The sequence below is a fragment of the Glycine max genome, chromosome 9 (genome assembly GCF_000004515.6).
Source record: "Glycine max cultivar Williams 82 chromosome 9, Glycine_max_v4.0, whole genome shotgun sequence".
In the NCBI taxonomy this organism is placed as follows: Eukaryota; Viridiplantae; Streptophyta; class Magnoliopsida; order Fabales; family Fabaceae; genus Glycine; species Glycine max.
In genome coordinates this window covers 47,578,098-47,600,012 of record NC_038245.2, presented here as the reverse complement: position 1 = coordinate 47,600,012, position 21,915 = coordinate 47,578,098, and the positions used below count along the sequence as shown (strand labels likewise).

Genomic DNA, 21,915 nt, shown 5'->3' with positions numbered 1-21,915 from the left:
ATAAAGACTAAAAGGTAATTAAAATATAAATTATATAGACTAAAAAGATCATTTTTAAACTATAGAGACTAAAAGATAATTAAAATACAAATTATAAGGATTAAAAAAACCACTTTTAAACTATAGGGACTAAAAGAAAATTAAAATATAAACTATAGGACTAAAAAAATTACTTTCAAACTATAAAAACTAAAAATTACGAATCATAAAATTATAGGGACCAATGAGTAATTTAACCTTAACTTTAAAACCCAATTTAATCATATCGAAATCAAATGTTTGCTTATATGTTATTTTTTTATTATTTATGGAATTATTAGACCATGTGTCGTACTTGTATTAGTATTCTTTCTGAAATTATAATAATTTGTTTTTTGTCTTTTTCTTTATATATATATATATATGATTTCATACTATTTTTATTTTATTTTACAAAAAAATAATAATAGTTTTTCTCTTGAAAATCAATTTAGTTGATTTGCAACACCACTATGAGTTAAACCCACGGAATTAACCATTACAATTATGAAGAGTATTGCTGGGCTAGGCAATGCTTTGCTGCAGATCTGTCATTGAAAAATTCGGTAGGATAAACTGTGGGGCTAATAATTAATATTACATTATTCTTCAAAATTAGTTATCCACTTTGAATCACATGAACTTACTATTGAGTTTATGAAACTAATATAAAATTGTTTCAACTTAAGTAATGATTTTGAATTTTAATCTTGAACACGGAACTGTACTAAATATTAAAAAAAAAAAAGCTGTGACATTTATAATAATTTAATCTGACTTAAATAAAATTATCTCTAATAACAAATATATGAGATTTCTAACGAATAAAATATATTGCTAATAATATGGCTAAGTAGGCGGTGCGTAGAGGAAAATAATGTAGTATAAAAATATAGTATTGTCTTTAGTGTGCTGGTTATGTCTTGCCAAATATTGATAATCGCAAATTTTGTGGCTACATGTTATTATTGGGTGCTTGTGAGACGTTACCTTAATTATTTTGGGTTCCACATCAAGACAAGTATTTTCTGCGATCGATTTTAAAATAATGGTCAAGCACCTAGCGAGCGTCATTGAATTGCATGTAAGCTTTTATTTGGACAATCCAACGTGTGATCACAAGTGGAAGTGGAGTCTAAGAAGCAATTACAACGAAATTCATTCATGCAAATGGCCCCACATGCCATTTTAGTGTTGGGGCTCATAGTAAATACAAATAGTCGCCAGAAAAACAAAACATTCTACACCTGAGAAGTGAGAATGATGTATTTATTTATTAAATTTATCGATCGGTTGTTTAATATGAACACTAACATGTTTAATTTTAAATTTCATTTGCATATTAAAACAATGGCGTGCTAAATTTGGTCTTATTTAAGATCTTTTTCTATTATAAATTGTAAAACCACAAGTAATTAAACAATTTTGATTTCACACACATATTATCTAGTACGATTGTCATTTACAAGATTCCAATGCTCAAGTGACTATATATATTCGCTAGAGTAATTACTGGTGACATTAATTTATACGGACGTTGAGGTTGCATTTCTGGTGATTTAACAACTTTACTCTCTTGTGTTTGGTTAGATGAATGGTTGAGACTATACGTACTAAGTAGCTTATGTATCAAGTGGTCCACCGGTGGACTTGTTAATTTTACCTACTATAAAAGGTCAAAGTTACCGGTTAATCTTTTATATATATTTAAATTCATTTTTTAGAGAATTTAAATTAATATTTTTCATTAACACCAATTACTTTTCTTTGTTTTTTCATTTTCTTAAATCATTGTTTGCACCATCTGCTCCCTCCCTTTTTCCGATCTACACAAGTGGCTACACCAGCCAAAAAAAAAAAAGTAATAATCTCATTTTGATTTCCATAAAAAGAAGTAACAACGATTTCTCTGATTTCAGATTGCATTAGCTTTCCAGCAACTCCATCTTCTACCAACCATGCATAATGACTAATATCTAAACGAGACCCATATTGACTATAACCATTTAATTTGTTAAAAAAATCTCAATTATTGAGAATTTTAAACAAATTGAATGGTTATAGTCTCGTAAAATTGGATGAACAAATTGCATAATGATATTAAAATCCCAAAACTCAATTATAGTATACCCAACTCAAATTAAAATTAAACTCAAAACATTCCAACTCTAATTAACCATTATAAAAAACAGAAACCGAATCCTAGGTATCTCGCAGAGGTGGCTTCGACGGAGAGAAGATGAAGTTGTTGTACTCGGATAAGAAATTGTTGCTGGAGATGGAAGGTGACGTAGTGCATCTAGAAAAAGAAAGTGAAAGAGGATTCAGATTTAAAAAAATTAAAACTTTTAATTAATTATTAACTACTTAATTGTATAAAAAATTATTTTTTAATAATTAATGAAAATATATGTTGGCCGGTAATTGACTTGTTATTGTAGGTAAAATTGCATAATGCACCGATGGACCACTTAAAAATTAACTAGTCCACCTTAGACAGGCCCATATATCAAGTGCTTCGTATGTGAAGACATCCATTTTTGTATAAGAGGTGATGAGTGATTTTTAAAAAGTTGGTGCTAGATAGGTTTTTGTCTTTTTGGATAGATAAGTGTGTGTTAAGACTTCTAGGACTATTGGACTAATATTTTTTTTCATTCACAAAAACAAAAAACTGTCATTAGTCATTACGATCTTGTTCTGAATTCTGATTGCTATGAGGCACCAAGAGGTATTATATTCGCAAGTGCATTCTAGCCTTTTCTTGCCTTTCAATTCCTAATTTCTACTTTTGGTGATGGAGATGCTAGCTAGGTCTCTTAGAGGTTGATGTAACAATCGGGCCCTCAGGGAAAGAAATATAAAACTATATATGTGTCTATATTTATACATAACAGCTTATACTAAAAGAGAGTTAATTTATAACATTATATCAAAATTTCTACAACCGTATGTTAGCAGATGCTGTAGAACTGTCTTCATTAGATAGTAATTTCTTCTGTTTTTCTTTGTTATTGTTTTTTTTTTATGAATTCTTTGTCATTATTTCTGATGTATAAAAAAAAACTCTCGCGTATATAAGAAGTATACGTTAAATAATAAATACAAGATATACCAAAAACAAAATACAAGTGAAAAACATAAAATAAGTTTATTCTTTTCTATATTTGCTCGCGCTAAATTTTTCAGTTTTTTTTTGTGTTCTTAAATAAAATTGTATACTCTATATCATTAAATGGAGAAATATTTGCATTAGACATACTTAGTCACATACTAGAGTTAACAATTTATTGGCACATTAGTTAACTAATTAATAACTACTTGTTATATAGTTAATTAATAATTAACATTATTAATAATGTATTAAGTATTTATTAATAATATATGGACTTACTTTATACAAAGAGCATGTAGTTAATTGTACTGTAGTTTTTGTTAAAAAAATATAACAAAATATATTTGTGTTTTAGTGGATGAATAATAAGTTAAAAACTAAATAATGAAAAAGGAAATAAAATTCTGTATTTTCCTATGCAAATTTTTCCATTAATGTATTCTGTCTCACTTTTAGCATTAAAAAATATATAGCCAAAAATAGTTGAAGGCACACCATACTGGAGCAATGGCTCTCCGCACTAAACGCGACGGAGAAAGCAAGTTCAAAATTATACTATCCGCACTAAAAACTAAAGAAAGAAGAAGAATTCTGGACATCATTCGATACTAAAACAAGAATATTATATTCAAGTAGAAAGTTGAAGAGATTGGATGTTCAAACAAAATGTAACACTCATAATCTATTTCTGAAAAGAGAAAAATAAAAGAGAGACAAATGATATAAATGTAATAAGTATATAATGTGATAAAAAGAAAAAAATAAACAACATACAATTAAGAATGTTAATAAGGTATTTGTAATATTTAAGTGTCAAAAAATTATTATTATTATTTAAATTATATCAAATTCATGGTAGATGTTAATTAGTATATATATATATATATATATATATATATATATATATATATATATATATATATATATATATTAATTTTTCTTATGTAAGGTGGTTTTCGATATCTTTAAAATTTGCATATAACAAAGATCTTTTGGTCGAAGTTAGTTCCACCATATGTTATAGGTTTCAAGGAACATCTCGTAAAAGATATGCTCCATATATATGAAAAAAAGTTAAGAAATCATCTTAGATGCGTGCAGACTATTCAAGCAACAAAATTTAAATTTCATGTTTTGTCCACAAATGCATGCCTCAGCTTGACTAAAATTCTATTCCTTCCTTCAACAAAAATTTAAAGCAAGGAGTGCGAATGGTTAACATCTTAGACGTACGTGATCCAATTTTCTCCACTCTCTATATATTTTCCATATCATAAATTTGATTCCGTGATACGTTCAACGTTAACATATTCATAAATTAATTTACACCCCAAATTATGCTACACGTACGTTCTCTTCTTCCTTCCCTTGTGTTTGTTTCCATGTCTCAGAACATAAAAATAAATTGTGCAGTTCGGCTCTATACAGGAACCTTTGTCCATTTTAATATTCCATTACTCAGTTGTGTTTTACTTTTTCACGATGGATCATAACTCTGCATAACTCTGATGTTATGTTTGGAAGTAGGAAAGTGGAAGGAAGAGGGAATTAGAAAAGGAAAATAATCATTATTTATTATTATTATTATCATTATTTAAAAAGGGAAGAAAGGGAAAAAAAAAGTAGACCCATTTATATTTTTAATCCTTCCATTTTACATATATTTGACTTTCTTTTTTTTTCTCGTTTTTTCAAATATTTTTTTTGTATAGAGTATAGACTACATTGCATTTTTTTTTATAGAATATAAGCCTATTTAAGACTTATAAGATCACTTTAGACGAAAAATTATCTCAATTAAATACTCAAAACTTAATGTACTTGAATTCTCTACTGCAATATTGTCTCTACAATAATAATCTTCGCCATTAAATTTAAATCTAATGATTATTAAAAATAAGAGTATATAAAAGTATTTATATAATTAATTTTAATATATATATATATATATAATATCCAAAGGCAAACTTAACAACCGGTGAAACTAGTATTATTTTGTATCGATTGGTTTACAAACTTAGTTTTTTTATTAAATAACTTACAAAATCATCTCATTAATTTTTATTTTATTTTTCACTTTTCTTTCTAATTCAAAAGTGCCTTAATTAGGCTTTGTTTGTTTTAAAAAAGAAAAATAATATACCAAAAAGAATTTGTATTATATTTTATGAGACTTAAATCTCTTATATTCTATTTTAATTCAAAAATTTATCTTTTTTTTTAAATTTCTTTCCTCTAAATCAAACACAACCTTAAAACAAGCTGTTGTTAATTTAGATTCACATAGGACAAAATACTATATTGTTTTTTAATGACATGTATGATTTGATATATTGCGATCTTCCTGTACGTGAGAGATGAATTGGAATAATAAAATAAAGATAGATGTGTATACTGTTGGTGATCGACATACATATATATCGGGTACACACACTAACGTTTCAAGGAAAATATTCTAAAGATCAATAGAATTTAGAATTTTCTGACAGAAATTGAATTTATTCTAGGTATGGCACATTTAATTTGTTTCAAATAATTCAATTAGAGAAAAGTCTATTAATTAGGACAAAATCGTACACCTTGCTATTTGAGAGTCAGCTAACTGTTAACAAATGATGAACAAATGGTGAACTAAGGATGAATCAAAATTGTTTAGTTTTAAAAATTGAAAGATATTAAGTTCGCACATTAAAAAAAAAAAAAACTGCAGATTGAAATTTATTGGAGGAATACATTTAAGCCTATTTTTATTTTTAAATTTTCACTTGTTAGTCTGCAAGTGTAAGTAAGAAATCCCTCATTGACGAATAGAGATACAAACGTCTTTTTAGATAACAAAAAATTTAGGTTTAAACACGTTGAGCAACGCATAAATGACACGTTAGATTTTATGTTGAATGAAGTGTTTTTTTTTTTTTTTAAATAATGAAATGTTAAATGGCCCAACCTTGCTCCTCTCACTCTCTTCCATCTGTCTATATATATAATTTTCTCATCACTGGATATATATTTTATATATTAGAGACATATGACTTCTTTTGGGTAAGAATAAAAAAAATATTTAAACACTGATAATTAGATTTTAATACAAATGATTAAGATTAATTTTTATACAATGTTTGGAGTTCGAATTTTAGATTAAAAAAATAAAGTTGGTATTTAAGAGAAAAAATTCGCTAAAAATGACTAACAAATTTTTAATTTCCAACAAAACAGTCCCAATAACGTAATAACCCAAAAAAATATTAAAATTAAAATATGTAAATCTCGTATGTTTTGTTCAAAATTCACGTAATTTTGAATGCAATTAATTGTGTTTGGAAAACTTTAATCCTAAACTTCTTCGTCTCACTTTCTTATTAGATACATCCCATATAATATAATGTGTGACGAGAATCAGTGATTGATGCCCAAAGCACAACACATAACATTCAACTTTTAATTAGAAAGTTTCTCTGACTGAAGTTGAGATTGTTATTGGTTGATGTAGTCACCTTCTAACTGCAAAGAAAATAATATCAGTGACAGTATCATTCACAAGCAGGGAATTTAGGATGCTTGCCTTATTGAAATACCACTTTGTGTAATTGTGCTAAGAATAAAATATATGCAACATGCCAATAATTAATGAAATCCCAAATACTATTATCAAAGGTGGATGGAGTAGTGACAAGCTAGCTGCGCTTCATTCTTTATTCTATGGGTCCAAAATTTCTGACCGCAAACAAAACACCAAGGTGAAAGCAACCACACCTTGGCATGCACTAAGCTAGCTAGCTAGTTACTCTCATGTCAGCCTTCAGGAATCCATATATATGCATGGAATCCAATTCTAAGAGCACGTCCTCCAACCCATGTCTGTATTTCAATATGATTTTGTAAAAGTTCTACAAATGAAATTGTGGCCGCTACGTGAAGGTTTTTAACTCACAGGAAATAAATAGTGACAACTAGTGTTGGAGATCTACATTAATTAGTGATATATAGCTAAATTAAAGTATTCTTTCTATAAGAAATAAGTTTTAGTGTATTTTTACACTAAAACTTGTTTATTATAAAATTTTTTATCAGAAGTAATATATATATAAAAGATAATCTTATGGTATCGAATCTATGCTAAAAAAAAATAGTTGTTGAACCTATAGGTCATATGCTGTCGGATAATTATTGGACCATCTATGTTTAGACGTCCTGCAAACTTTACACACGACACGTCTAGTCATATAACATTTTTCTACCCCAAGGATCGTGATCACCAAACCGTAGTCACGATTGTAATTTATAACCATGTTGTATGTGCAGATTATAGATGGAAAAAAAAGGCTAATACCAGTGCTCAAGAATCTCACATAATGAGCTTTAGAGACAGTAGCTAGCTTAATAGCTTCCACCATCAATGAGGTCATTTCTAATAACATTTGAACTCACCACTTCTAGGTTCCAAGAAAGTAACCTTGCTGTTATTGCATAAAAACTTACCTTCATAAATTGTTGATAAAATTAATTAATATATAGAATATAACAAATGATGTCATGTCATCACTGGAATAAAGTTTACTGATCATTTGTTTATTTCCTTTCCTTTCCATATAGTGCATGAATATTAGTATTTATATTTTAAATGACTTCACTCGAAGAATAACATTATGATTTGCTTATCAGCATTTTGTCCTTTCTTGTAAGTGTATATGCATATAAATACCCTAGATCGATTACTGTTTCACTCAAAATGCATTTTGCTTACATCTAGCTAGCAAGCAAGAACAGAAAACCAAAGTAGTGGGAAGCAAGAACAGTAACCAAAAACAGAAAACCAAAGTGCAGGTCATTTCAATATTCATAGTTTTTCTCGAGAAGTTAGGGGGTTTTTAGGTCACACAGAGAAAAAAAAATGATAGGGTGGGAAGAAGTATACAAAGTAGTGGTAGCAGTGGTACCACTCTATTTTGCTCTACTATTAGGGTATGGTTCACTGAAGTGGTGGAACATCTTCACTAGGGAGCAATGTGAAGCAATAAACAAGCTAGTTTGTTACTTCACTTTGCCACTCTTTATTTTTGAGTTCACTGCTCACATAGACCCTTTCAAGATGAACTATTCGTTCATAGCAGCAGACACCATATCAAAGTTCATCATCATGGTCGTGCTTGCACTTTGGGCCAAGTGCACTCCCAAAGGGACCTTTAGCTGGTCCATAACGAGCTTCTCATTGTGCAATCTCACCAACGCTCTTGTTGTTGGGGTTCCAATGGTGAAGCCCATGTATGGAGCCCTAGGTGTGGACCTTGTGGTTCAGGCCTCGGTTATTCAGGCCACCATATGGTTCCCTTTGCTTCTCTTTGTGTTGGAGTTTTGGAGAACGGGAAGTGAGGGCACCACCATCACCACCACCACCACGTTAAAACCAAGACCAAAAACAATGATCATTGATAATGAAAGTGGAGGAGGGAAAGATGTGGAGGCTACTACTGTAGCTATTGATGTGAAAGAGGAAATGATGTTGGAAGAGAGTGTTACTAGTAGTAGGCTTCCTTTTTGCAAGGTGATGAAGCTTGTGTGGCGCAAACTTGCAACGAACCCTAACTCCTTTGGCTGTGTCATTGGCATTTCCTGGGCTTTTATATCAAACAGGTATGCTTATTTCATAATGTATATTAATCAACATATACTCACATTTTCTTTCATTTCACTTTTACTTCATTTTCTTTTTATCTCTTTTTTTTTTCTTTCTATTATATCATTTTCTCTATAGTCTTTACCTTATCTTTCTTCTTCCTATCCCAGTCTTCCTTCTTTCTATCTGCACATCGATCAAAAATACTTAACATATATTCACTTTTTCTCATTTTATTTTTGTCTTATTTTTTATTTTTATTTCTCTTCATTTCTGTCATCATTTATTAAACTTATCATTTTTTCTTTCTATTTCTTTATATTTTTTTCTATATCTTTTTTCTTCTATAAGCCTTGGTATATCATTACTCTTTCACAAATAATTTTATATCGAATAGGATCCAATTTTGTATACAACCAAAATAAATAATCAATCTTAGGATTAAAGTAAACCTATTTTAGCCTTCCAAAAAAAAAGTAAACCTATTTTAACTATTCTAGTTATATATAGTGAAAATTATTCTTTTCTCAGTTCTAAGCTCACATGCTTCAAGTAGACACAACACACGTGTGTATGCACGTTTAATTACTGCATGTTACATTTATGCACATTGGCCACTTGAAATTATCTATATATATTTCAAATGATCTTTATGTGTTAAGTGTGAAGTGATGTGTGTATATATATATAGGTGGAACTTGGAGATGCCAAGTATGTTAGAGGGATCTATACAGATCATGTCAAAGGCCGGGACCGGGACTGCCATGTTTAGTATGGGTGAGTTATATATATATTAATAAAATTTCGTATAATAATTTTAATAATATGTAAATATAATTTAATGATTGGATCAATAAAAATCATATTTTATATTAAGTTATAAAAATGATATAATAATTATAAAAGTTATATTAATCTAATTTAATCTCTCCAAATATATATATTATAAATATGTAATTCTATGTTAATTAAACTTGGTCAGGGTACTTAGCAAAGTACATTAATGTTTAGATTAGGATCTTGGAAAGTATGTGATGTGTGAATGCATGCAGGTACTTTCATGGCACTTCAGGAGAAGGTGATTGCCTGTGGACCAAGTATGACTATAATCGGTTTGGTTTTAAAGTTCATTGCGGGCCCAGCGGCTACGGCAATTGGTGCCATCGTTGTAGGATTGCGAGGTGACGTTTTGCGAGTCGTAATCATTCAGGTAGTAATTTCATTCATCGATCATCAAACACATACTATAATATCTATATATGTTTTCATTACAAAATCCGTGCACTAGTAATTAATTGGTTTACCTTATGGAAATCATTTTTTTTAACATACCTACTAGTAATTAATTGTTTACTTGTTTATTTTATGTGTATGTGCGCTTGTGTGTTTTGGTAGGAGAATTTCTAGTCACAGATGTCACGTCTTGTTAACTCTTCACAAGTGCAACAACTTTTTAGAAATTAAAATACTTGATATTGATTTGTGACTGTGACCACTGACTACGTACGTACCAAAACATTCTCGAAAGATCAGTGAATGCTGATTAATATTCTTACATATATGAAAAAGAGGGAATATGGAGCAGACGTAGCACACACTATATATTGTGAAAGAGCATGTCATTTCTTTAATCTCTTGTTTTTATAAAGCATTGTAGCGTGTGACGCCAGTGCATGTAAACGAAAATTAGTTAAATAAATCATTTAGCTGTTCAAATTTTTATTGCATTATGCGTAAACATTTTAGAATAAAAATAGAAAACTTGAAAAATAAGTTTGACATTCATTTATGAAAAAACAAAAGCAAAAGAAAAGGATTTTAATTCTATTAATTTATTTTATTCAATATCTGGCGCAGGCTGCTGTGCCACAGTCCATCACATCCTTCATTTTCGCCAAAGAATATGGATTGCATCCAGAGGTCCTCAGCACTGCGTAAGTTTTCGTTCTTCTGTGATGATAATGTACAGAGCAATTTGTGGTGGCTTTCAAGTGATTAAAAGGTTAAATTTTATGATTTTTAATAAATTTTAATTAATAAAAAAATGTGTTTGAGAATGTGTTTTTAACGTTATTCTTAATAAGATAAGCACCTGCTTAACGTACACGTATATGCTTAATTTAGTTCCTTGTAAACCTTGAGGTGGAGTCATTAATTTGAACCATTCCATAAATAGTTACAGTAAGACCACTGGATTATCTAATGACTTGCATGAAAATCTGATTAAGAGGAAGTATTGTTTTCCTTCCACAATATAATAAATAATAACCATATATGTATGCTCGCTTCTTATAGTTCTTTATATTGGGTATATATTTGCACGATTGCACTAAGTATGTAATTAATAATATATATTGTTCTTGCAGCCATTATCTGTAGTGCATCGATCCTCCTAACATTTTTTATTTTCTGGTTATATATCAGGGTGATCTTTGGTATGATTGTTTCACTTCCCGTCTTAGTTGCCTACTACGCAATATTGGAGTTTGTACATTAAACAAGAGATGTTAATTTTCAGAAGAAGAAAAAAATGTCCAAAAAGGATAATTCAAACTATATCGAAAAAAAGGAGAGGATAATTCAAACTATTTTCTTTTCTTCTTAGTTAAACTGCATCTGTAGCTACCCAATTGTACCAATTTACGTTGCTCGTACGTGTTATAATTTGTAATTTAGTCTGATTTTGATCCCTACTAGCAAGCCAGTCGATTATATCTCATGGAATGTAACACAAAGTCACAAACCTTGAAACCATCCATGTTTTGATGCGTGGCCTATTATTATATATCTTCAATCGATTCCTCAGACCAACATATATTATTCTCTCTCTCTCTCTCTCTCTCTAATTCTGCATGGATTTAGAATGCGTAATTGCATTCATAGATGTCTAGATGCCTTTGATCCATTTTAACTTGCTTGTGGTAGAATTAATTCATTTAACCTTGGCATAATAGCGAGACACTACTATATATGTCGCTTCTTAGTATCCTAAGAGAACACTATTTTTTTAAATCTAAAAACAACCTTTTGCATTTTGCTTCAATAGTGATTTTTATTTGTTTATCTAAAAATTTAGGAGCTAAACAATTATTGAATGTATTGGGACCTTGACAATCACTGAAATATTATGATATTTTTAAGTTGTTTGGAAATTGAACTAAATATAAGAAGTTAGAAGTTGTTTGACCAATGGAAATTATTGATATTAATTTTTACTAAAATGTGCTAGTCTAAGAAATAAAACAAGGTGCACCAATTTCTCCATGTTGGGCCATGACAAGCATCTTGGCTAGACTGTGAACATTTTGACCCAACCCAACAATACAAATAAAAAAGGGGATTGCTATGACTTTGAACATTTTCTTGTTTAGGCCACGAGAGTCATGTCAAGAAAATAATATATACAGCCACGCATCCTATTCATAACTACGCACGTCTGTATCCATAACGCATATTGATGGTGGAAGAAAATAAATTAGACACTAAATTATTATTCACACGGACGAAGACAACGTGAGCCAGCTTATAGTTTTATGAGAATTTGATGAATCATTCAATGGGACTTTATTATTATAGTAAAATAACATATATAGCTTGAACTAATGCGTTTTTTCTTCTGTTATTTTAATCTATGGTATTGACTTAACAGAAATTTGTTATCGTTATTTTAAAAAAATTCTGAAAGTAACTCAGAGTGAAAGGAAAAGAAGAGAAAAAACTAAGAAAAAATTGCTTTGGTATTTTTTTTTCATGCGCTAATTATCTTAGCAATAACACAACAATTTTGGGGCATCAATTTCTATAGGATCAATTCGTGTGCTTTGGTGTTCTTTTCATAATTGTGCCCTTCCAGCATGAAGAATTAATGAATTGGATTGCAGCTTCCTCTGAACGCAAACATTAAAGGGGGGAAATTAAATGAAATTTATTATGACGTACATTCATGAAATTTATTTTAATTCTTAAAAGAGTAATTGACGAATTAACGTGAGTACCTCTATAAACGATCTCTTTTAAATTTTAAGGTCTATCATGACCCTGTTGAACCCCCAAAAATAAAAATAAAAATGAGCAGTAATTAATAAGAGAAAGATATCTATTTCTTCTCAAAAAAGAAAGATATTTATTTATTTCTAATTGACTCACCTTGTTTTTGTTGAGAAAACCTCTAACTGGATTGATCACGTTTGAATCCAACTTGTCTCTTTAAGGTAAGGTAAGTAAGGCTTTTGTTACCTTGCACAGTCACCATCTTCTTCTTCTTTTTTTTTTTTTTTCCTTTTTCATTAAGTCGTTTCAATAACAATTCTACTGCACAATGTTTTTTTATTATTATCATTGTAGTAATGAGATTTTTACTATTTGGATTCGGCAAATCTTCATATTTGGTGACTAGTCGAGTAGACAGTTTGATATCTAGAGAACCTTGCAAGGATAAGTAAGGTAAGAGATAAAATTTTATCTTTCTTATAGTCCTTTAAATCAGAAAAGATTTATCACATGAGAAAATGTATATTTTTCCCTAATCATGTTATCTAATGCGAGAAATTGAGATGATAGATTCAATTTCATCTTTATAAAAGGAGAAATTATCAAAGTAATTCAAGATCATCACATCATTCATAGTCTCAACCAATAATTATGTGAGATATAAATAATTTAATATTTTAAATTTATTAAGATTCTTTAAATTAAGGAATAACACAATTAATTATTGTTAGATAATTACTAAATATATCTTTAATTTTGTAAATATATTTTCTATACTTGTTAACTTAAACGTCAAAGTGAGAAACACCATCGTACGGTTATTCCAAATTCAATAAGAACATGATTTGAATTTAATATGTTTATTTGAAAAATATAAATATTTTAATATCATATTATAAAACATAATTAATAAATATAAGCGAGGGGAGGGGGTTTACAGTATCTCTAATTTAGAGTCCCATTCTCTGAATTGCAACTTTTAATTTATGATATGGGTATAGCAAAAATAATTATTAAAAATACTCACGTTTAAATATGGTATGTTGAATTTGGGTATTATTTATTCACATTTAAGTTTTACCAAAACCAAGAAAAGTATTTATTAATTAATTATATATTCGAGTGTTCAATTAATCAAATTTCATTTTCTATTTTTAATTGCTTATATTGTTAATGAATTTGTAAAACAAAGATGAGAAGAAAATATTGCCATCTACTTTAATTAATGAATTGTTTTTTTTAGAGAATAATAAAATTTTCATGCATATTGAATTGGATTTTTTTTAATGTTGATTGCTTATTTCATTTATTAAAATATTAATGTTTTTTTGACAAAATTATACTATTAATGATTAAATCGTGTACAAAATAATTATGCATAATAAATGACAAAAGAACAGATGGAATAGATGAGGATTCAAACTTTGACTAAACAAATACATATATTCACATTATAGTATAGGGATGGATTTTCATTATTAAAAAAATAGCCAAAGATAAATTATAATATAAGTTTTCTTATGATAAAATTTCATTGAATAAATATTTAATTAATCTTTTAGTATAAAAGGGGTTGATAATAAAGTTTTTTCCGGCAAAAAACAAAAAAGAATTAGGGGTTGGTTTTAGACCTCTCACCTGCCTTTCCCTTGTAACTATAGTTTTAAAATTCTGATGTGGATTGAACCAATAAAACTTTTGAGTAATGATGTGATTAGTTTAACCAATTAATTAATTTATAGTTGAAGTACGATAATTAAACCACATAGTAATGTTCAATTAATAATTATGGATATTAATGAACCTCTCTCTCTCTCTCTGTTTCTCTAATCTTTTATTTTTCAAGTTAAAAGAATAAAAATATACTATTAGTCAACCAAAAGGATATTACACGGAAAAGAAAACCAAGTCAATTAACCAACATGGACGATTCAATGCATTCATATCTCATAATCATAATAACCTAATTAATTACAAAAATATTTTCCTTTTTGTAAGCTTAAAGGGAAATTAATCACATGCGTTAATGTAATGTTATTACGCCACAACCACACCCCCACATTATACATGCCAGTGATGCAATCGCCAGTTACGGTAATGAAGAAACAGATTCCATTCGATTCGCAGAAAAGAAAACTATGAGAAAAACATTTTACTTTGGCACGTCAGAAAAAGAAAAAAAAAAAAAACATATTCTGTTACATTAAAAGTCACAACAACAACCTTAGTTTTTCAAAATAACACCCACACCATAGAAGATCATCGTGCAAAGTAAACCTATTTTCATGTTTCTTATCTTTCTTTATCTCTCTCTTATCAACTAACTATATCATTATCCACTAAACCAAAGGTAACTTATCCTTTTGATCAATTCATCATGATCGTCTCTGCCACTGATAAACTAGTTTTTTTTCTTTTTCAATTTGATTTCCATTTTTAATTGTTTTTGGTCAACAGATTATACACAAAACAAAACTGAAGGTTGTGCTTTGCTCTGCTTCTGAATGAAGAAAATGAAAACACATAGTCGTGTAGGCTACTTTTTCCTTCATTCATTTATTAGTATAATTGAACCAATTCTTGTTTGCATTCGTAATGTTTAATGTTTATCAGCGTTGTATGTTCTCTTGCACCGTTTCATCTGTTTTTACTAATTTTGTTTTGGCATATAAATTCGTCTCCGAGTTGTTGTTCTTCTTCTTCCTTTTAATTTGTTTAGCAGAACCATGAATTTTGTATGCGGCCCTTACAATGCAGGGTTGAAGATGTTGAAATATGAAAATATCATTATATTTATTAATTTATTATTATTATTACTTATTCATGTAGCCTTTTTTTTTCTTCCCTCTTTTCTTGTACCAACCAGGACAAGTTGGATGCTGATTCAAAGAGTAAAAAAAGATCATGCCTCTGTCGAATCGTTCCAGTGGTTTCTTTACTTTGTGTTGTTTTGCTTTTCTCAAGTTCATTCTTTGCACAACGCTACAACGAGGTATGTAAATAAATCCTTACCTTAGGATAAACCGGTGAAATAGTTTTCCTGCATAGTGTTGTTTCAAAATTACTATTCATCTGCCAAGTGAGTTTGGTTGACCTGGTTGACTTTTTTTTTTCGCCATAAGTGTAAATTTGGGGGTCCAATCCATGGATCCTTTGGGGATGGATGTTTGTTGATCAAATAGAAAATTGAATTTGAATTTGACTTTGATTAAATAGGGATTCGGATTCCTCCAAAATTTGAACATGTAATATGATAGTTTTGGTTTTATACTGCAGAAACTATTAAGATGGAAAATGAACACCAAGAAATTGGGAAATGACAATTGCAAGGTTCATTCTCTTACTCAGCACGTAAATTAGAAAGTATTTGAGCCATTGATTATCTACTGTTTGGAATGTTCAACTTTGATGCTTATATTTTGCTTAGTAGAATCAGTGCAGGCCTGGTGGAAATCATGCATTACCTGAAGGCATAATCTCCAACACTTCTGATTTGGAAATGCGACATTTGTGGGATCTTCATATGACTAAGACAATAGAGGTGAGTTTCAGTCATTCATGACCACTCAACTTATTGTCCTGTGACCTACGAAGATCGATCATATTATTAGGGTCATACATTTTCTCCTTGGGGAATGTAAATTTGTTTGTAATATTTGTATTTGGTGTGTCAAGCTTATGCATGATTGTCACACTATTGTTTTCACTTTGCGAAGTGAATAGTGTTAAAAAGAACTTGTCTGTTCATCTGCAGTGTTAGTAAATATACTCAAGCAAGAGTCAAGAATAATCTATTCAGATATTCTGCTTTCTTTTATCAGGAGAAAATTTGCATTTGCATCCTTACATATTCGAATTTTGTGAGCATAAGCCTACCATTAACTTCTACAATTTCTCGCTCCATATAGATATTTAAGTGTAAAAATATTGAAGTAGGCTAAGTAGTCTCTTTAATGGAGTTCAACTTCAGTTTGCATTCTCTTTCATGCTATTCTTTTCCTAGTTATTTTTCTTTGCCTCTTGTGGTTATGTATTTTTACTTGGGCACATTTGAACAGAATAAGGAAAACACGTCAACCAATTTGTTTGCAATGGCTGTTGGGATAAAGCAGAAAGACCTTGTGAACAAAATGGTCAAAAAGGTAATTTCAAGGGGTGTTTTGTATAAATTGTTCATTACCAATGTTCTATTTTGATATGTGATAAGTGCTGACTCTTTCTACCCCAAATTGCAGTTTCTAGTAAGTAATTTCGTTGTAATGCTCTTCCACTACGATGGCATTGTTGACGAATGGAATGACTTTGAATGGAATAATCAGGTCATTCACGTGGCTGTAGCCAATCAAAGTAAATGGTAGGGGACCTCATGTTTCATTACAATGAATAATTTAAAGAATTTCAGTAATTCAGCTATGCTAAAAACGTTTATTCTTGGACACGTTTTTCTGACTAGGTGGTTTGCCAAGCGTTTCTTACACCCTGACATAGTTGCAGAATATGGTTATATTTTCCTGTGGGATGAGGATCTTGGAGTTGAACACTTTCACCCTGATAGGTATGTTCAATTTATTCTGTAAACATATAACTGAAGTAAGTACAAACTAAATTTGATTATCTATATCTACTATAATGGGTATGATCCTATTTGATATCCACTTTTTTTTAACATTTTTATCCTCAATCATTAGAAATTATTGTACCATTTTAACATTCAACTACAGCTATAGTTTTTAAAAACAAATCACTACGTAAAAAAAAAAAAAAAAAACTATACATACAGTTAACTTCCAAGACCAGTCCGGGCACGAAGTGCCTATTTTGCCCTAGTAGTGAATTAAGTAGTTAAAAACTAGTTGTTATAACTTTTAAATAATTGAAAAGGTTCATACACTAGTACAACATCTTTAGGACTAGTGGCTGATATTTTATACTTGAATGATTTTAGGTATGTTTCTATTATAAAAAGTGAAGGACTGGAGATATCACAACCAGCACTTGATAGTGAAAAATCAGAAGTACATCATCAGATTACTGCACGTGGGAGGAGGTCAAATGTGCACAGGTTCTACTGTTTACCCTTTTTTTCTGTTGTCGACAATGATTTTGTTTGTATTATAAGAAACATAATTTTTTTGTCTCATCACAGTAGCTACAGTTAACTAAAGAACACAAATAGTTTCACCTTTATGAGGGATAGCTGGTTCCCATTATCTCATTAGTTAGACCATAGGTTACCATCAGAACTTAATTTGCATTCTGCAACAAGTACTTCTAGCTTTGTTTCTTTTGTTATAAAGGCAGTTAATAGTTTAGTTATTTAGTGCCTCTTTATTTAAATTTTGGTGGAATTGATTTTGGTAAAATTCATTTTAAACTGTTGAATCTGATTGAAATATATGTCCAAATTAATTTCATATATAGTTTTACATTAATTAGAATGCATGTCACGGTCTAGGAAATTGGTTTTGCTTGTAAATAAAACAGGTACTGAAAACATAGGAAGCGGACACTTCTGATGAATGTCGTGTCCACGTGTTGCACACGTGTCCAATGCCGACACACATCGGATATACTATGGACACCATGTTAGACACGTGTTTGTGGTGTCATTTTTTTTATTTGGGTTTGGACACGCTGCGGACACTTCTCCAAACAACTGACACGCAATGGACACCTCTCTGGATATACATCAGACACTTATCTGGACACACATTAGGCACATTTTTTGTTTGCCCCATTCACACAGCAACATCTAAGCTGGTTTCGAGGGTCCAACACCTCCTGAAGAAGAAAAAGAGAAGAAGAAAACACTTGGAATTCGAAGACCAAGCTACCTCCTAAAGCAAGGAGAAGGAAAACGATTCTGATAATTTTCTCATGTCTCGCAGAAGCGCTATTACAATCATATATATAGTAGATACGACAATTCAAAACGGAAAGATAAGCAAATAAGAGAATATCCTAACAGCATAATATTCACATTATTCTCCACTACCTAAGGCACTATCTAGAAGATCCTAACTTACTCCCTACCACGCGCTTCCTTCACGTAGGGTGCATGCTCCATGCTGCACTTAATCTTTTACTAAGCTTGGAGTTGTTGCTTTTCCTTTTGGGCCTCATATAACTTGCTTCCTGCAGACCCCTTTGCTTCCAGCAGACCCTTAGTGTTATTCGTAACATCTTGCTTGGCTAACTTCGCATACGTGGTCCCTTTGTTTGTCACTTCGTCTTGTTTTTCTTTTCTAGTTTGTTGACTTTCCTCTCATTTCGTGTGTTTCTGGTACACCACTTGTTCATCTTGATATAAATCTTAATTATCAGTTTACATTTTTGTCATCATATATATATATATATATATATATATATATATATATATATATATTTTATTGTGTTCTTGTGTCTTATGTTTTAAATTTTAGCCGTGTTTCAGTGTCCTTGTCCATGTAGTGTTCCATGTCCGTACTTCATAGCTGAAAACCAATTACCTGATTTAAATGGGAGTTCAAATTTTCCCAATCGTGCTTATGAACTTCAATTGATAAATCATATCATTAAATTATTAAATAAGTTTTGAAGTTGATACTTGTGTCTATATTGAGTATGCTTTTGGTCATTGTGCGAGCAGAAGGATTTACAAAAGTGGTGTTAGTGGAAAACGTTGTGATGGAAGTAGCACTGCTCCTCCTTGCACAGGGTAAAATTTTTGTGGTAACTTCTAATTTAATGTGGAATCCTTTTATATTACTATAGTTTAAGAAAGGTTCACCAATTGTTTCAGGTGGGTTGAAATGATGGCTCCTGTTTTCTCAAGAGCTGCTTGGCGTTGCATTTGGTATATGATCCAGGTGCACCCTTCTCTCATTTTAATGTTACTGCTGAAGAATTACTATAAACATTGCTTTGCTAAGATTACTTTATTTATTCACCATTCATGGTTTACTTTATTTTACAGAATGACTTGATCCATGCATGGGGTCTAGATATGCAGCTAGGCTACTGTGCTCAGGCATGTTAAAAGCTCCTTAATTTCTTGTTTCAGTTTGATGAGTTCCAATTCTACATGTTGAATATTCCCCTGATGACATAATTCTCGTTTATTTTTTTACTTTCCAGTTTACTGTGATCTTATTTATGGTTATTAGGGTGATCGAACAAAAAATGTTGGTGTTGTGGATGCTGAATACATAGTCCACTATGGTCATCCTACTCTTGGTGGCTTAGATGTGCATGAGGTCAGAAATATGGAATCTCTATACCAAAGTTTTGCATTGTTCAATTCAAATGCTTGTACTCCTAAAGTTTTCAAAGATTATCAAATTTAATATGTATTGTATATGGAACGTGTGCCTCTAATTCTACTGCAATTTATCTGACTTTGCAGGTTTCATCTCGGACAAAGGATCATAGAGTTGATGTAAGTCTGTCTTGTCACAATTTTTTAGCCCAAACCATTGGCACATGCTTAAATTTTACTTCTGTTAAAATCACAATGCATTTTTCTGTTCCAAAATCACTCATCCAGTTAGATTCAGAATCCATTTTTGTGATTAATTCTTTTTGAATGGACTTATGCTAGGTTGTTTGATTGGGAAAGAAAAACATTTTTTTAATTCTAGTGTTATGCAGGCACATTAGCCCAATGCAAATATCTGAAAGACATGGAAAATGACATGTTTGGTTTATTGAATTGAAAACCTTTATTTAGGCACTTGTCACCTTCAATAACAATCACCCTCTCTAATGTCATTATCTGCCTTTGCCAGTTAGCTCAGATAATCATTTGTTTACCTCTATAAGTAAGTATCTATTTATCAGATGATAGTGATGTCTCTATGTATATATCATTTTCCTGTGCAAAAAAAAAACATTTTCCTTTATGAGGAGATTTTTATGTTAAACAATTGATATTTATTCCTTAATTAGTACTTTTTGTTACTCATCTTTTATGTTTTCACGAATTTTATCACTCATTTTCTGAAACAAAATTATAATGTAAGCGGCAAAATGCACAAAATTTTGAAAACTATGTGACAAAATGCGCCTAAACAAAACATTAAAAAGTTAAGTGACATAATGTACAAACATAAAAGAAGTTGGGTGACAAAATATGCCAACACATATAAAAATAATAATAAAATGTACAACTAAGTCTTATATCCAAATAATGTCGATACTACTTACTAATATTATTTTGTATATGGTGCAGGTGAGAAGACTGTCTTACCGTGAATTACAAGTTTTTAGAAAACGATGGCAGAAGGCAGTTGAGGAGGATGAATGTTGGGTCGATCCATTTCAATAACAAATACTAATAGTCAAAATTGTGTATAGATTTTATGAAAATACACAAATATGTAAAGAGAAGCAGATTCAATTGGCAGATAAAACAAATGTTGATCATGGGGAGGGGAGTAGTTAAAATAGCCTATAGGAGATTTTTTTAGCATCTCAAGGGCAAGCATGACTTCATGGGGAAAAATAATTCACCTCAAATTGAGTTTGGTGCATATTTGTTTAACCTTTCATTTTTTTAATAGTTTCCCAAATGGAATTGTTTATTCTGTCCTTTGCTAAAATTACGAAATGTTCTCCACCTTATTCAAATTTCTACCACCCTATTTCATATTTTATATTAGTTGTTTGTAAAAATAATTTAATTAAAAATTTATTTTAAAGTTATTATTAAATTTATTATTGTTTAATTATTAAACAAATGCTGACCTTGACCTACTAATAAAAAATCCATTAAAGAAAATAAATATTTTCTGTCCAGAAGATATTCTTACATTTACTGTCTAATAATTCTGTCTTGATCAAGATTTTATCCGAAGAAAGATACATGTAAGAAACCGAAAACATATTTAGAATTTATAAATATTTAAAACAAAATATTTTATTTAAATTTATTTAATATTTTTATCTATTAAAAGAAAACACTCAATGCTTTTAATTATGAAATAAAAAACTGTACTTAATACTAAATTTTATAACCTGAAAAGCATTTAATATTATTCAAGAGAGAGAAGATATTAATGATTTTAAAGAGAAAAGTACTTTAACTTTTCCTATTCTAATGACATACATATTTATAATTTTAATAAACTAAAAGGCATACAAATATTAAATGTTTTTAAGTTAGTGTCAAGTAAAAAAAAACAATCTTTCTAACCGGTAC

At 30.0% G+C, this 21,915-nt stretch overlaps 2 protein-coding genes across 10 annotated transcripts; both read left to right on the top strand.

Annotated features, from left to right (window-relative positions):
• The first annotated feature begins 7,833 nt into the window (after positions 1 to 7,833).
• PIN5A (auxin efflux carrier component 5a) lies at positions 7,834 to 11,552 on the top strand. 2 transcript variants are annotated; one of them, XM_003534473.5, is made up of 5 exons: positions 7,834 to 8,764; positions 9,439 to 9,524; positions 9,800 to 9,957; positions 10,605 to 10,681; positions 11,172 to 11,552. In XM_003534473.5, the coding sequence occupies exons 1-5, from the start codon at positions 8,025 to 8,027 to the stop codon at positions 11,242 to 11,244; spliced, it is 1,134 nt and encodes a 377-aa protein (XP_003534521.1). In that variant the 5' UTR covers positions 7,834 to 8,024; the 3' UTR covers positions 11,245 to 11,552. The 2 variants fall into 2 exon arrangements, with proteins under 2 accessions (XP_003534521.1, NP_001276122.1); NM_001289193.1 differs by lacking the exon at positions 11,172 to 11,552 and having other exon boundaries at positions 8,025 to 8,764; positions 10,605 to 10,685.
• A 3,148-nt stretch (positions 11,553 to 14,700) lies between these two features.
• Positions 14,701 to 21,316, top strand: LOC100814260 (uncharacterized). 8 transcript variants are annotated; one of them, XR_005886429.1, is made up of 16 exons: positions 14,701 to 15,087; positions 15,195 to 15,268; positions 15,604 to 15,729; positions 16,014 to 16,067; positions 16,168 to 16,278; positions 16,796 to 16,879; positions 16,973 to 17,091; positions 17,191 to 17,292; positions 17,683 to 17,799; positions 19,366 to 19,434; positions 19,519 to 19,585; positions 19,693 to 19,746; positions 19,854 to 19,972; positions 20,122 to 20,154; positions 20,504 to 20,536; positions 20,947 to 21,023. XR_005886429.1 is itself a non-coding variant. In XM_041005162.1 (16 exons), exons 2-15 carry the CDS (start codon positions 15,242 to 15,244, stop codon positions 20,534 to 20,536), a joined length of 1,086 nt encoding a protein of 361 aa, XP_040861096.1. In that variant the 5' UTR covers positions 14,734 to 15,087; positions 15,195 to 15,241; the 3' UTR covers positions 20,947 to 21,140. The 8 variants fall into 8 exon arrangements, 6 of the variants coding, with proteins under 6 accessions (XP_040861096.1, XP_014617876.1, XP_006587812.1 ...); XM_041005162.1 differs by having other exon boundaries at positions 14,734 to 15,087; positions 19,883 to 19,972; positions 20,947 to 21,140; XR_001382872.3 differs by lacking the exon at positions 20,504 to 20,536 and having other exon boundaries at positions 14,724 to 15,087; positions 20,947 to 21,140.
• The last annotated feature ends 599 nt before the right edge of the window (positions 21,317 to 21,915 follow it).

Coding starts and splice junctions, on each gene's coding strand:
- LOC100814260 (XM_006587749.4), top strand. CDS start 15,242: ATGAAGAAAATGAAAACACATAGTCGT. Junction 16,068..16,167: donor TGGGAAATGACAATTGCAAG/GTTCATTCTCTT, acceptor TTTGCTTAGTAG/AATCAGTGCAGGCCTGGTGG. Junction 16,279..16,795: donor ATATGACTAAGACAATAGAG/GTGAGTTTCAGT, acceptor ACATTTGAACAG/AATAAGGAAAACACGTCAAC.
- PIN5A (XM_003534473.5), top strand. CDS start 8,025: ATGATAGGGTGGGAAGAAGTATACAAAGTAGTGGTAGCAGTGGTACCA. Junction 8,765..9,438: donor TGGGCTTTTATATCAAACAG/GTATGCTTATTT, acceptor ATATATATATAG/GTGGAACTTGGAGATGCCAA. Junction 9,958..10,604: donor TGCGAGTCGTAATCATTCAG/GTAGTAATTTCA, acceptor TATCTGGCGCAG/GCTGCTGTGCCACAGTCCAT.